At 54.9% G+C, this 16,422-nt stretch overlaps 1 protein-coding gene across 1 annotated transcript in view; it reads left to right on the top strand.

Annotated features, from left to right (window-relative positions):
- The window catches only part of Fam20c (FAM20C golgi associated secretory pathway kinase), a gene marked incomplete at its 5' end in the record, with an annotated part of 46,958 nt that overhangs the window by 26,294 nt on the left and 4,242 nt on the right, over positions 1 to 16,422 (top strand). The window contains 2 exons of the mRNA XM_010635790.1: positions 10,588 to 10,680; positions 12,076 to 12,191. Of these exons, the coding sequence (XP_010634092.1) occupies positions 10,588 to 10,680; positions 12,076 to 12,191 (209 nt within the window). The remainder of the gene's footprint in view (positions 1 to 10,587; positions 10,681 to 12,075; positions 12,192 to 16,422) is intronic.

Below are 16,422 nucleotides of genomic sequence, written 5' to 3'. Positions count from 1 at the left end.
CCTGCACATGCCCACCTCAGGCCTCTTCTGCACAGATAGTGGCTCCCAGAGCTGCCTTGGGATTGCAATCTCAGACCCAAGGGCACAATTTTGAATCTGGCCATTCCCAGCTGAGTGTCTTCTCCCACTGGCTAAAGAGTGGGCATCGTGGAGAATCAGGAGGGGCCTTACCTAAAACTGAGCACAGCACTCAGCTCACAGTGAGGGACAGGTAAGTTTGGGGTTTTATTCCTTTTTAAGCTTTGGTAATAGCCACCGATTTTATCTATATTTAACCGAGGAAAAGTCTCCCACAAGTTAAGGTTGACATGGGAATGGCTCCGAGGGGCAGTCCCCAGTGTGTGTGTGCATGGCATGCACCATCACCCCGGCAGTGCAGAGGCACCTTCCCACCCACCAAAGACAGCCAAAGGGATCCTGGACTCCAAGTAGCCTTCTGAGGGTAGACCCTGCGGCTGGCCAGACCTCGCAGCCTGCGGCTCCATCCTTGCCTGCCCACTGCACCCTGAAGGCTCATCCAGGTGACCAGCGTTGTACGGCCTCACAGTGGTGGTTCGGGCCCCAGGGAGTCACAGCCCCCAGGCAGCTCTGGTCCGGGAGGAAGTATGACTTTGTGGGGGGAAGGAAGAAGCCCAGAGATGCCTGGCTCCTGGAGCAAGTTCTGCCATTCTCTGGCTGTGTGATAGGCACGCCTCTTCGCCTTTCCTACCCAGATGTCCTGTCGTTAGAATGGGGACAGTGGTGGGCACAGGGAGCCCGGTAAGGACCCATTGCCCACCAAAGATGAGCACGTGCTGTGTATTGAATTCTGCCTCTCTCAACTGTTTTTTGTAAACAGTGGTACAGTATTTTTTTGCAAAACATTCTGCATCATTTCCTAAAAGTGTCATAAGTTCTATCATTGATAGTGTGACCAGACTCAGAGGAAATAGACCAGAATTGGAAATTTCACAACCTCCCAAAGTGAGGTGCTTGGTCGTGTTGCCCTGTGTCCTGCTGTGGAGTTACCAAAAATTAGTTTCCTGAGGCTTCTGTAAAAATGTCACATATCCAGTGCCCAGAACAACACGGCTCCTCTCTTTGAGGCACCATGAACTGCATTCCTGCAGGAGGCTCTGGGAAGACCCATCTCCCCTTTTCCTGCTTCTTGAGGTACCCTGCTCCTTGCTTGTGACCCCTTTCTCTCTCCATCCTCAGAGACAGAGATGCAGCATCTTCAGTGGCCCCATCTCCCTGGGCCCTTTTGTGAGGACCCCAGGTACTTAGGTCAAGCAAACCCTCCTGAAGGACTCTCCCCCATTTCAAGACCCTTAAGTCTCATCTGCAGAGTTCTTTCTGCCACATGCACAAATTCTGGGGATCCCTTCGTGGGCATCCGGGGAACCATTGTTTAGCCCACCACCGATTAACAGAGAGGGTCAACCCAGAAGTCAGTCATTCTCACAGTATGAATAAGTACAACCAGTACTTACTGTGTTTTCTTGGAAGCGAAGGGAAGTCCTAAGGAAAGTGGGTTTGAGTGTGTTTACCTCTGGCAAAGAGGGAAAGGTATGTGGAGTTAGAGGCTGTGGAAAACCTCCAGAAGGTGTAGGACCCAGCATTTGCCTGGGGCTGCCGTGAGTGCCTGCCTTTCTAAAGTGGACCTCCAAGCTGGAAAGGGGCCACTTTCCAGAAAGAGGACTCACACACAAGTACCCTGCTGGGTCTCACCAGGTTCTGCTTCTCCTCCCTGATTCCCATGAATCTTTCTCCACTGGAATGCCCCCCCCCTTCAATGTGGCCCATGCCTCAACACCTGCCCCATTGGCCCTGAAACTTTCTCTTGCTCAGGCCTGAGCCAGAGCGTGGCCAGGAGTAGCCATGAGCTCACTGTGACCTCAGGGTTGGTGGCCAGAGGTCCTGAAGCTGATGGCTTCCAGGGTGAGGGGCAGTGAAAAAGCAGTCCCAGCTTCCAGAGTGGGCAAGGCAGGACCCACAGACCCCAGGCCTCGGTCTGCTGGGGTCCTGGCCCCCTGCTGTCAGTTTCTTGGCTCAGCTTGGAGGCCACCCAGGTGCCTGGTGGGGAGGGTATCAGGTTAGCATGACCCTGGGCACCCTGCTAGGTGTCAGTCCAGGGGCACAGTTAAGTGACTCACAAAGGATCATGGGGCCTCCTGCCCTGGGAGCCCAGTTGAGGACATGGTAGCAGCTCTGTGCTATGGCTGGGAAGCCCAGACCCTTTCTCAAGGACTGGGGACCACAGCACTCCTCTATCCCAGGAGCCCTAATCCACACTCCCTCACCACCCATAGCAGTCATGAGGGCAAGATGGTCCATGGGCCACTTGCTTCTTCTTGGACTTCCTGGGACATTGGAAACAAGGAAGGTTTCAGAAGGGAGCAGCAAAAGCTGCAGCATATTTTAGCAGTGGACTTTTAGCACCCCAGCACCCACACCCCAGCTCAGCGCAAGCAGTTCCTTCTCAAACACAACCAGAAAAGTTCGCATTGATCCACCATGTAAGAGCCCAGCAGAACCCGGGAAGTGTGAGCTCACCCTGAGGACAGACCAAGAAAAGACAGCATGTGGCCATCTGCATGTGAGCTTCAGGATTTTAGGGTAAGGGTCTCTTCGTGTGGGCCCCTGTCTTCAACCCATAAAAGTCAATTTACTTACTTTTACTAACTTCCTTCTTTGGACTTGATTCCTTACTTAAAATCCCCCCAACAAAACCAGAGCCCCTGCCCATCCCCACATCGAATCGATGGCCTCCGGGGCAGGCCTCCCCCACAGGGTCTGCAGCTGCATCTGGGTGGGCTGGCAGGCAGCCCAGCTGGTGCTGTAGGGTGCCCCATCTGGTTCTCAGGTGCAGGTGTTGGCAGTCAACGGGGGGCTCCGGGGCACTTGCATGGGGACCCTTCCTGGATCAGGAAGCATTTCATCCCAGCTGCCCCATCCTCCTCCTGGTCAGGGCAGTGCTCTGGGTGCTCAGCCAACCAAGTATCCGATAACATCTTCTACCCTGGAAGCAGGACCACACCCTTCACCTGCCCTTCACACCTGGCGCACCTTTCCACAGCACGCTGGGTGGGGAAGAGGGGCTGCCAGCTGGCGGAGTTCACTGACTTTGTACCCTGCCTGGGGCAGCAGGCCCAGTACTTTTCCAAAGCACCCAGGGCAGCATTTCTGCTCTCCAGTGCAGGAAGGAGTCAAAGAGCCTGGCGCAGAGTGGGTGGGTATCAGGGCACCCGCCTGCCGGTCTCCAAGGGGACATCCCATCTCCAGGGCTGCCTGGCGCCACTGTCTCCCAGCAACCCCAGAGATGTCCCTGTGCTGCCCCTGCTCTGCTGACCAACTCCTGTGGCTGCAGACATGGTTCAGATCGATGTTCCTCAGCCTGTCTTGGCAGGTGGGGACCCTGCAGCAGTGGGCTATGTTCCAAAGATGCGTATTTGGGTGATTGAGAGGCAGGGGTACCCTGTGGCTAAGGCTCTCATTTCCCCCTTCCTTATAGGCACTCCCTTGAGCAATCTTTACCCCTCCATTTTGATGCAGACTTTTTGTTGTGTTTTCTGGATCTCACTATGTAGTTCAGGCTGTCCTTGAACTCACTGTGTAGTCCAGGCTGGCCTCAAACTCATGGCAATCCACCTGCCTCAGCCTCCTGAGTGCTGGGATTAAAGGTGTGCATCAACACACTCAGTTTAAACAGAAGACCTGGAGGGAGGCACCTTGTCCTCAAACCTCACACAGCAACCCCTCCTCACTGGGGGCCCTAGCACTGCTTTCCCAAGTGCGTCCAGCTGGGCAGCAGGCCCTCTTGCCCTCCTGGGACTGCCTTGTGCCAGCTCTGCCCAGAGGCCTTATCAGTGCAGACTGAGATGGGTGCCGGCCTGGGCGCGCAGCCTGCAGGAGGCTGGGACAACTCTACCACAAGGCTCAGAAGTCATGGGAATATCCCAGAGGAGCCAGCTGGAGTGGACCTTGGGGACAAAGTGTGAACCTGGGTCACAAGCTGAGAATTGTATAGTATGGAGAGAGGAATCTTCATGGCTGAAGGGAGACAGGGTGGCCTCTGTCATGTTGGGGAGCCAGTCTTGCAGACATGGAAGCTGGCATGTGAGCAGCCGTAGATGACAGCCTACAGAACACGCATAGAAGGCGAAAGGCCCAGCCACAAGCATGGATGGGACGGGGGGCCAGGTGGTCATTCTTGCTGAGTGGCCTGTTGTAACACACAGCTTGAGGGTATCGGAAGGGCTGTGATGGCAGCCCCAGTGTGGTCACCTGGAAAGTTCAGGGAGGGAAGGGAGCAGGTTATGCCCAAGTGTCAGGCCCATCACAGCTTACACGGAACCCAGAAGGCCACCGGCTGTTTGGCCAAAAAGGGGCTTCCAGGTTAGCCACACACTCAGTGGCTACAGGCTCTGTGTGGAAGTGAGCGAGTGGGGGTGACACCCACATGGTGGAATGGTGATCAACCAGCCACCACCAACCTGGGGGAATGCTGTGTCCCTGCTCAGTGCAAGTGGGCTGGGCTCCAGGACACCAGGAAGGAGCAGTGGCCAAGGCACAGCATGACCACCCTCCCCTCAGTGACTGCTTGAGCCTGGGGGTGGCCCTATGTGACCAAGTGTCTGAGGCTGGGCAGCCTGGGCTTAAGCAGGTTAGCCTGGTGGTCAGGACTGGTCTGGTCACAGCCTGGCAAGAATGGCCTGGTGATAAGGGCCTGAGTAGCACATTGGAATCTGCTAGCACCACCTCTAGGATCCTGATCTGAGGGTTCCAGGGTGTGATGGGCACAGCCATCACTCAGGTAACCCCAAGGTGCCCTAAGGCTGATTCTAGGCATGAACAACCCCTGGCCCTGTCCGAGCACCCACCTGTTCCCACGGGTCCTGGGACTCAGGGTCAGCGGCTCACATCAGACTGCAGCATTTCTGAAGTGTTTACTAGGGCCTGACCACAGCATAGGAGGGTCTGAGGAAGTTGGGGTGCCAGGGTCCTGGGACTGGAAAGGGTACCCCCCCACAGGCCATAGCGTTTGGGTCAGTGGATGGTAGGCCTCGGTACCAGGCCCAGATGGTGGCTGCACTTGTCAGGACCATGGAGCAGGGGCATCACAGGACTGGAGAGTCCTGCATGCATGTGAGGTCAGGTGGGTGGCCCATGGCCCTGGACCATGGGTCCGGCTGATCCCAGCCCTGCTACACTGCAAACACCAGGGAGCTGGTTTTCAAAGAGCAACTTTCAGTGAAGTGCTCAGCCTCTCGGTGACCTGGCAGCTGTTGTGGTGGCTCACGTCTTAGAGCAGAAGGTGAGAGGCTGTGACAACCTTGCGGGTGACTGCAGGCCTCAAGGTCAAGATTGGGAGCCATGGAGTGTGCAGAACGTGACGCACACATCTTGCTTCCCTGTGGTTCTAGTCTACTAAGGGGCCATGACGCCCATGGCTGGTGGTTCCAGGGACTGGTGTGCTCCACAGAGGTGGATGGTTTGTATAAGGACGAGAATGCTCCCAGCCCTTCTTGGAAGTCATATGCCCCTCCCCAGGGGTAGGGTACATTCTCAGCATCTCTGACAGTCACCAAGGTTCCCTGGGAAGGGACAGAAGGCAGCTAGTACGTAGGTCAGAGTGGATTGTGGACATGTCAGGAGCAAGAGGCCCCAAGGCACCTTGTCACAGCCTAGGACAGCTGCCTGCTCTTCGGCACCCACTTTTAACCAGAAACTGTCTGAGCCAGGTCCAAAAGGCCTCAAGGAGGTGTCTGGACTTTTCCCAGAGCCTCAGAGGCACCTGGATGCCAGGTGTGTGACCTGCTGGGAGGGACAGGCAGCACAAAGGAGAAAGGGGAGAAAGGTCAGAGTGTTGACAGATAGATCCACTCCCTGTTCAGCACCCTGTGCAAACATTATCTCTGCACATCCGGCTGTGAGCCAGTGTCACCTTCCCCCAGTATGCAGAGGTGATTGCAGGGGCAGGAGCTGAAGGCTGCACTCTGTGCCCACATCACCTCCTCACTAGTCCCTGACCATGGAACACCAGTACTGAAGCAGGCCCTAGGCTGGGCACAGGATCCCCAGGACAGGACACTCCTGCCCCCAGGCCTTCCCTGCTGTGCAGCAAACAATGCTGCCCAGTGTCCCTGTGCCAAGGGCTCGCTCCTCAGGAGGGAGCCGTGTCTGTCTCAGGCTGCAGGGAGGCCCCTGAGGGAAGTGCACGTGGTGGCACAGCAGGGCCCAGGCTGGCTTTCTGGGAGAGGCAGCTGGAGCAAAAGCCCCAGCTGACTTGAGATCCACTGGGACCAGGGTGTTTCTACCTGTGGAGGAGCCCTAGGGTGGGGAACAGGATGATGAGCTGCTTCCTGCATTCTATGCAGGTTTCTTTTGCCCAAAGCAGAACACACGTCAGGTAGGTGCCACCAGATCGGCTACTGCAATGACCAGATTTGTGCAGTTGACTCAGTAGGGACTCTACTCATCTGCTGCCAGAGCTGCGCCTTTTTTTACAGTCGGGAAATCCAGTACCTTTTCACAGCCCCTAATGTTCTTTCCCAGCCCTTCGTAGTTGTGGCTGGAAATCTCTGTGGAACTGGAGCCTAAACCCTTCCCACCCAAATCCTCCCAACAGCTCTGCTCTAAGAGGCTGTGCATGTGTGTACCCATGCAAAATGTGTACACAAGTTAGTATGCATGCAGTTGTGAGCACTTGTATGTGCATCCAGTGGTTCGTGCTTGTGCATATCTACAATGGGCAGACAGAACTTAACCACACTGAATCCTGATCCAGCTCCACCAGGAGCTGGGTAGACACCACTGAGTTTGTCCCTTCCTAGGCCCCTCTTTCCCATCTTAGTATCCCAGAGTTGCTGCTGCTCTGTGATCATAGAGGGCAGGCTCCAAGGGTGCAGACCTGCAGAGCTCTTAGTGGGCATTCGGTTTATATGAATAGGACAGGTGCAGACTAAGCACACACGGTGCATGTAGTGTGCCCAACCCATGTACATCTCATCTCAAGAGGCAACTGTTCTCATTCTCCCTCAAGGGCTTGGACTGAGATAGGGGAGCGGGGGCGTCCAGGGCAGGTCAGTGGCAGAGCTGAAACGCAGCTGCAGGCTTGGGGTGGACCTGGAATACACCCTTCCTTTGACCTCATGGGTGCAGAATGGAAGTAAAGAGAGATTTGGTAAAGGTCCCCTACCACCATCACATGTGCTATCCCTAAGGAGTTTGTGTACCCAGGTACAGACAAGTAGAGGCCTTGAAAGAGCTTACAATTCTGGGGTGGGGGGCTCCCCACAGGCAGCAGCCAGAGGAACAGCCTGCAATAGCAGAGGAAGGAAGGCAAGGTGGGAGGGCTGGCCAAGGGACATGGAGGCCCCAGAGAGCCACAAAGAGGCCATCACAGCCCCGCCTGCCTCGTAGCTACTAGCCACACGCACTTATTTAAATTTAAATTAGTTAAATGAACAGTTAAAAGCTGGCTCCTCTTTGGCTGTAGCCATTTTTTGAGTGGCCGGTGCCCACACGTGGGCAGTACTGCTACACTGGTTAGTGCAGAATAGCACGGCCATCCTGGAGGGAGGTTCTGCCGTCCTGCACAGGGCTGGGAGCAAGGCCATGCAAGCAGACCCAGAGAGGCTGTGAGCATTCGTTTTCCAGATGAGGGGAGGTCAGCCGGACCCAAAGGTGCCAGGAAAGTCTCTGCTGCAGAGCCTGGCGCTGCTCCACATAGACTGTGTCCAGGGCCAACAGTGAGTTCTGCCTGCCTTTGGGAGGATGTCCCAAAGGAAATAATTCTGTGATCCTTAGTGACCTAAACCAATCTGCCAGGGCCTATGGCAGAACAGGGAAGCGTCCTGCAAGCCTGAGGCTCCAGGAAACTCAAAAGAATGGAACTCTTGCCTCAGTCCTTATCCTTTTTCCAGTTAAAATTTAAGTGTTCTGAGAAAAGCCTTGCTGAAAGCCAGCACTTCTGAGCTGAGCACAGGGTCTACTGTTGAACCTTAGGTACCGCCAACTGGACCAGGGAGGGACTGACAAGCCTAGTCTGATCCACAGTGCTGTAAAGAAATGAAATTATTTGCCCACATTTTAAAACCAGGAAACTCGATAAAGTCCAAACTCTCTCAGACTTAGGACCCCTTCCCCTCTAGGGCACCCATGTGGCCAGCCTCCTCCACAGAGTGAACTGAGGAAGCACAAGGACAGCACAAACCCAGCTTGACACATGGTCAGACCAGCGCTCCCTCAATTAGCAGGGCACCTTCCTGGACAGGGGAACCTCCAAGGTTCTATCCCCAGCACCAGCACTACGCACAGGTTCCTGGAAAGATAAAGGAGGAACTCTGTCACTGGGATAAGTGAGGTTCGGGGAACCACCTGGCACAGCTGTGGCCCTCACCTGCAGCCTGGACTCCTCCACCAATGAAAGCCTCCCACTCTCCTTGGTGTGGACAGCAGAGTCCAGGGGCCCAGATTTCATGCCAGAATCATCACCGTCTCAGCCATGATTTTGGGTAATGATAGGTTAATGTTTCCAGATTCTTAAGGTCAAACCCCAACTGACAGGGACTCACCAGAGCCCTGTGGCTAGCTGGTCCCTGCCTCCTCCAAAGTCTAGTGAACATCCCAGAGCCTGAGGCACTGGAGACGATCCATATTTGCAGAATGACACTGGCTGACCTTTCCTGCCTGTGGCTTCATGTCCCTGGCCGGATTCAGGGATGAGAGGTGCTGGCATTATTTCCGGGGACTGTGGGAGGTGCCAAGTGCTGAGTCCATGGGTCCTCGGGGCCCTCAGGGAGACAGTAGCTAAGCTGGGCTACACACAGCAAGCCCAATGCAAGCCTATGGCAGAACAGGGAAGCGTCCTGCAAGCCTGAGGCTCCAGGAAACTCAAAAGAATGGAACTCTTGCCTCAGTCCTTATCCTTTTTCCAGTTAAAATTTAAGTGTTCTGAGAAAAGCCTTGCTGAAAGCCAGCACTTCTGAGCTGAGCACAGGGTCTACTGTTGAACCTTAGGTACCGCCAACTGGACCAGGGAGGGACTGACAAGCCTAGTCTGATCCACAGTGCTGTAAAGAAATGAAATTATTTGCCCACATTTTAAAACCAGGAAACTCGATAAAGTCCAAACTCTCTCAGACTTAGGACCCCTTCCCCTCTAGGGCACCCATGTGGCCAGCCTCCTCCACAGAGTGAACTGAGGAAGCACAAGGACAGCACAAACCCAGCTTGACACATGGTCAGACCAGCGCTCCCTCAATTAGCAGGGCACCTTCCTGGACAGGGGAACCTCCAAGGTTCTATCCCCAGCACCAGCACTACGCACAGGTTCCTGGAAAGATAAAGGAGGAACTCTGTCACTGGGATAAGTGAGGTTCGGGGAACCACCTGGCACAGCTGTGGCCCTCACCTGCAGCCTGGACTCCTCCACCAATGAAAGCCTCCCACTCTCCTTGGTGTGGACAGCAGAGTCCAGGGGCCCAGATTTCATGCCAGAATCATCACCGTCTCAGCCATGATTTTGGGTAATGATAGGTTAATGTTTCCAGATTCTTAAGGTCAAACCCCAACTGACAGGGACTCACCAGAGCCCTGTGGCTAGCTGGTCCCTGCCTCCTCCAAAGTCTAGTGAACATCCCAGAGCCTGAGGCACTGGAGACGATCCATATTTGCAGAATGACACTGGCTGACCTTTCCTGCCTGTGGCTTCATGTCCCTGGCCGGATTCAGGGATGAGAGGTGCTGGCATTATTTCCGGGGACTGTGGGAGGTGCCAAGTGCTGAGTCCATGGGTCCTCGGGGCCCTCAGGGAGACAGTAGCTAAGCTGGGCTACACACAGCAAGCCCAATGCAGGGCCAGGCCTGGGTGCTGGCACCGGGCTGCACCCATACTGTGCCATGGGCCTGGGTTGGGTGTGTAGGAGCCCTAGATGCACAGGAGAGTCCTGTCACTCCACAGGGAACTGATGGTGACGGAGGCAGTCTGTGGGATGGTTTGTCCCACCAGACCAGGTCCTAGGCCCACATGTTGGAAAAGTCTGTGTCCTGCTAAGGGGCAGATACTCTGCAGTGGGGCTGCCCTCCCCAAAAACACACAGCCCAAATCTCCACTTAGAGGCCAGCACTGCCTTTACCCATAGACCTTGGTGTAGCCTGGCTGGCAGTGAGCTAACAGCTCTGTGTCGCCCAGCTCCTGGGGGCCGGGCTGACAGAGTTCACCAGTTTTCCCAGTGTAAACTTCTACGTGCAGCTGAGGACAAGCTGCTTCCTGAGGTCACTGAACGAGGGCTGGGGAGACACAGCTTCACTGGGCAGTGTGTTTCCATCCACAGGCTCAGGGTGTGAAGAACCAGAGAAGAGAGGAGATGGTAGAACACAGCAGATAAGGAGACTGTGATGAGAGTTGGGTACTTAGTGCTTTTTAGGTATAACTTCTTTGACTGGAGTGGATGGATATACTCTTCAGGACAGCTGTGACCGTGGTTAGCACAGTTCTCCAAGATTTAAGTCCACTCTGGAATGTGGCAGGTCACAGATGCCTCCTTGATCAGAGCTGTCCCTGGTGACGAATTCTTCTTGTTTTGGCCCTGTTTTCTCCAGGCAGACGAGGGAACAGGAGACACCCCCTGACTTCTTTTACTTCTCTGACTATGAGAGGCACAATGCAGAGATCGCCGCCTTCCACCTGGACAGGTGAGGCCCCATCCCTCCACCTCCCCAGAGGGGCTGCAGAGGCCACGTGTCCTGGAACTGTGTGGTCTAGCCTTGGGGTCCACAGTCCATCACCATCATAATCACCCCATAGCTGCCGTCTCAGGGCTCTCCATCCAGAGCAGCCTGTGGGTTAGACTTCACACCCCACCAGCCAGCAAAGCACTAGGGCTCTGAGGGAGCAGTCTGCCCTTGATTCCTGAGATGCATGGGGCACTGCTTACTGTCCACCCTGGCGAGGAGTGGCTGGGGTGGATGGAGGGTAGTGGGAGCTGGGAACACAGGGGCAAGGTAGAGGGTTTCTTGTGCATTTTATCATGGATAGTCACGGGCAAGAGCTGCCCTGGAGCACCACAAAGGCTTCCTGGAAGAAGAGAGTGAGTAAGGGTCCCTGTCACTTGTCTCCTAAGGGGCAGCTCAGACAGTGGGACATGGTTAATACTGAGTTCCAATCACCGCCTTGCTGCTGAGCAGATGGGGTGTCTGATACACACCCCGTGTGACAGTCATCTGTGTCTGTGCCTGGAAGGGGGGTTCTTAGGCCTGCCCCTGGGGTCAGCTGGGTGTGGAGGACAGAGACCCCATCCAGGCCACAGCACAGGGCAGGCGTGGCCCTCGGGCCTCCAGGGCCTCCTCGGCCAGACACAGGTCTCGGCTTCGAGTCCTCCAGCCCTGGTTGGTCAGAATGCAGCGTTGGGCTGCACCCCAGAACCAGAGTCTGCATCTAACAAGATCACAGGTGACGCCAGTGAGACAGCAGACCTTATGTGGCAACTGTAGAACTCCCCAGGACTCTGATTTTCATTAACTTCACCCACTTCGAGCAGCGGAGACAAAGAAAAGGACAGCAGTGGCCCCATGCTAGTAAGGCCACTGCCCAGGACACGTGGGCCCTCAGGGCAATTTGTTAATAAAAACAGGCCACGCAGCCTGGGGGCGCCTGCGCTGGGCGGGCAGGCAGGAGGAGGTGGCAGGGTGTGCCCTTCCCGTCCCTCCTTGCCTGGCTCCTCTCCAGCCAGCCCCTCTCGACATCCTGTGTCAGCAGGAAGAGCTCACATCGGCATCTCCATTTAATTAAGCAAGTGGCCATGCATGCAGCGCCACTCAGAAAGAGTTCCATTAAGAATGCTTAATTTAATTTAGTTTCATTTTAAATTTAGCCCTGAAATGAGGGCATGTTGTAGCGATTGGGTGCCTGGCAGGGCCGGCGCCAGCACATGAAGCAGCAGGCACATTCCACCCAACTGTGCTGGCAGAGTCACAGCTGGCAGCTGGCTTAGACTGGGGAAGGAGAATGTGGCTCCCTGGCTGCCATGGAGGCCACTGAGAATCGGCCTTGGATGGTAAAGAGTCCTTTCTTTGCCTTTGTCTTGCCAGGATCTTGGACTTCCGCCGAGTCCCACCTGTGGCGGGCAGGATGGTCAACATGACAAAGGAGATCCGGGATGTGACTCGGGACAAGAAGCTGTGGAGAACCTTCTTCATCTCTCCAGGTAGCCTTGCCTGGTAGCCTGTGGGGCCTGTGATGCAGGGACCTGGGTCACCTCTGAAAGGAGAAGCACTGCCGAATGCTGGTTCTCGGCCTGTGGCCCTTTGTAGAGACCAGGCATGCTTCCCATCCACAAGTGTCCAGCTACCCGACCCGTGAACCGGCGACCAGAGGCCACGTGGGTGTGGCCGTGTCACTGACCGCTTCCCTGTGCAAGGCACAGGGTTACAGACACTGTCAACCACTGTGTATTTTGGTATTTAATTATTCATCTTCCCTGGCTACTTAAACCTGCATTCGAGGCTCCCCTGACCCACCCACTTCTGAGTCCTTCCTGGCAGTGGCCCACACCAAGCCCCTGGCAGTGGTGCACGCTGCATGCTGGGCTCTGGGGAGCCCCTTCCATATCCAGATGTGCCCCGTGGTCTCCACAGAGCAGATGTAGTGATGGGCAGAGCCTCCTAGCTCATCACATAAATCCAATAGCTGTCTTTAATGGCTGCATCTTAGGGTTTGCTGGCACATAAAAGCCTGACCTGAAAGCTCATCTCATGTAGATGTTTCAGATCAATATACTCTGTACTCTTTCCTAACTGCATTCGCGGAGTTGTCAGAATCCAGAGCTGTGAACCCCTACTTTAATTAAGCTCTGTTTTCCTCACCCAGTACTCGACTAACTCTTCATACAGTCACTTCCTCTCTCAGAGCCCATTCATAAGAGAGAAATAGGGACAGAAGTCCCCAAAGAAGCAAAGGAGAATGTCTCCTTCCCCGGGGAACTGGCCGGAAGAGCCGAATACGAGCCCGTATGTCTGGAGGGTCTTGGGGGGTTGGCCATCCCCAGGTTTAGCCCTGCCTGGGCTCTCCACTAGAGGTCTGAAACCGGCCCTCAGCCTGGGACCACAGCTTGCTGCTGGCATTTGGGCTCTTGCTCACCCCACCCGCTGCCCAGCCATGGCCCTGTTGATCTTCCTCCAACCCCATCATCCCCACACCCTCCAGCCCTACTTTGTGTCCCCACTGCCACCAGACACCTGGCTGCTTCTTGACTATTTCCTTTTACAATTTTTATTTTGACCCTTGTAGTGATATATTTCAAAGGCTAAAAGAAAAGTTAAAGAATAACTTTCCTGTTCTCAGGAGCCCCCACCCAGCTTGGCAGTTGCTGACATTTTCCACCTGGACCAATGCCCGTGTTCTAGACCAGGCCTCATTCCTGGGCTCCCAAGTCTGGACAAAAGACAAATACAGTCACAGGCCTAGGAGGGAGGGGTCAGCACACCCCCTTACACTGGGCACATCCCTGGCCAAGGCCACACAGAGGGATAATTTCACCCACTCTGACTGAACCCACTCCTACTGGGCAGGCCACCCATTCCTGCAGTCCCAGGGTCAAGGTAGTGGGTGAAGGTAGACTGGGTGCCCCACAGCCATGCGCTCATCTGACAGCACCCCAAAGCCTTCAGGCAACAACATGGACAGGGAGGCTAGCGCCATTGGAATGTCCACCGCATTGGGACATTGGCAAGGTGGGGGACACTGTGTTTTCTGCCTCCCATCACCCAGCATCTAGGAAACACCTCTGCCCAGGAAGGAGAGCCCAGGGGAGGCCTTGTATGCAGTGTGCTCTGCCCAGTTTGTGGTATTTTTAGGTCATTTCATAATAGTGAAGGTTTATGGATACGTTCTTCTGTTTTTGTTCTGTTTTGGATTTTGCAAAGACCGAGCCAATTACTAGCATAAGCAGACAAATTAAAATACTCCTCACCCACTTTGGTTGACCTTTGGGATCCCTCCACCCCTCAGCAGGGAGCTCTCTGTTCCTGGAGTCCCTGTGGCAAGGCCATCAATGGCTCCCATGGTGGTGGCATTGTGAACTCTCTCACATCTCTGCTCAGCTGGCCCTGCAGCCTCCCAACCCCTGGTCTCTGGCTTCTGATCAAGACCACGTTTTCCCTGCTGGTCATCAGCTCCTGTGAAACCCTGAGAAGCCTCCTTGGTCAATGTAGCTCACCTGGCCGGCCACTTCTGGTCCCTGCTGGTCACTTCTGAGTGCAGCCCCCTGGGCCCTAGGTGTCCCTGACTACACTGCATCAGTGGATCTCTTCTGACAACCTTTGAAACGTTCGCTTCCCTGTGAAGCAGCAGGGTCTCAAGAGCCAGTTTTGATCTCGTTTTAGAAAACGAAATCTGTTCTGCTTCATTTGCTTTGTTTTTGCTTTGCTTGTACTTCTAGCCCATCCGATACCAAAATTGCCATTGCTGCTTCTCAAGAGCCAAGTGCGACTGGAGAGGCTTTGATCCCAGTAGCTGCCCTCCTGCTTCTGAGCAGCTCTTCTCCTGGGGTCAGTCAGAAAAAGGAAACCCAGGAAAGAGGGAACTCATATGGCCTTGGAGCCCATATGAGCCCAGGCAGCCCAGTGCAAGGTTAGGACTCTGGGAGCTGTGTTCAGAGAAGGCAGTGCAGTACCCAAAAGCTGCCCGCCTGTGAGAAGCAGGGCCAGTGAGAGCCCACATCTCCAGGGCTGCAGTTCTCACCAGCTACACACCTTTGCTTTCTCTGTGAGTTCTGAAGGACACATCATGTACATCCCAATCATATGTGTACTTCCTTTAGCTGGGCGCACCTGTGTGGCCTTCCAGGGAAGGACACAGGCCCTGAGCACCGCCGAGTGGTTTTGCCTGTCATTGAAATGGCTCTTCTTGCTGCCTCCCTGGCCTGGGCTGGGACAGGGGCACTGCACTGTCCATACCCTGTATCCAGTTCGTGTACACACCGAAGGAGCATGGTGTTTCCAACGTGAGATCCTGCCAGCATCCAGGGCACCACCCCATGTGGCAGGGTGTTCACCGGTGTCCACAGCCACTGTGAGACGGGGGCAAGGAGGGTGGATGTCCTCCTAAGAGACACATCTTGCTGCCATGCTGACCCTGGAGGGTTCCGAGAGGCCTGTCCTGGGCCCTTGGGTACTTGGTGGGGGCCATCTGCATCAGCATCCCTAAAGGAAGCAGACACTCATGGCTCCAGGTCGAGGCCAGGCCCAGGAGCAGACTGGCCCATCTTCAGAGGACTGAGGGTAGGTAGGTGCTGGCTCTCCCAAGCTGGCTAGACACTGGCTTTCTCCGCTCTTCTTCGTTGATGCTGCAGAAATGGAGCAGGACGCAAGCTCCTTCCTCCCCAGAGCCTGCCCTCTGCAGGAGGCTGGAATCCATTCAGTGAGGCTGTCTGTGCACCTGGTGTAACCCTCAGCCCTGCACAGGTGCACCTGACCCTCATTGCGCAGTCAGAAAGCGACCTTGGCCTTCAGAGCAGCCAGCCACACTCTGGGTATCCCTTTAGAGGCAGGATTTGCACCTGCTGCGGAAGGAGCTGAGCTGTGAAATGCCCTTGCCTTTTAACAGATACCATCTAAACCAGCTCAGCGAGGGCAGGAGGCTATTAGCGTGATCGATTTCATGGCTCCAGCCAGTGAGAGATGGGATAAAGATTTTCCTCCCAGAAATGGAGCTGTCGCTCAGCTTTGGCCATTCTGTCTACCAGAAGCTGCTGATTAACCTGTATCAACCCCAGGGCGAAGGCAGGCCAATCACTCTTTACTGTTGGATTGTTCTTCACATGGTAATGATGTGGTGCTGGACGGATGTTGAGGCAGGGAAAGGAGGGAGAGGCAGGTGGTGCCCAGCCAAGCTTGCTGTGTGCCCCAGCTGTGGGAAGCAGTTGTCTCCCTGGGCCTGCTCCTCAAAACTCTGTCCTCCTTCCTCTGCTCTGGAAGTGCTTGGCAGAATTTGCACTCTGACTCTTGGTCCTCCCCTGTGTTCTGAAGGCCATGGGGAGATCCCGGAAAGGCCTGGGTGTGTGGCTCAGGAAGGAAGTGACGTCTAGACGCAGGCATGCATGGGAAGGTGCACAGCAGGGGCCTCAGCTCCAGCATACAAACCAAAGAATGAAAACAGATACAGTCAATAAATACATGCGGGAAGAGATCATCCTGGGGATATGATGACGGTGAGATTGTACTCAAGGTCCCTAGCAGCAAAGTCATGAACCGGGCAGCTATCGGGCAGCAAGGACTTGCAGTTTGTAAACAGTTCTTTTTTTAAACTGAGATACAATGCAACATGTCATGAAATTCACCACTTTAAAATATACAATTCAAGGGCCAGGCATTTAACTCAGTGGCACCATGCCTGCCTCACAAGTGCAAGGTCCTGAGTTTGGTACTGAGAGAGAGGGA

Source organism: Fukomys damarensis, unplaced genomic scaffold (genome assembly GCF_012274545.1).
Source record: "Fukomys damarensis isolate Sample0158 unplaced genomic scaffold, DMR_v1.0_HiC HiC_scaffold_17, whole genome shotgun sequence".
NCBI lineage: Eukaryota > Metazoa > Chordata > Mammalia > Rodentia > Bathyergidae > Fukomys > Fukomys damarensis.
Note: the sequence above shows the minus strand (reverse complement) of the source record. Positions and strands in the feature narration are given on the sequence as shown.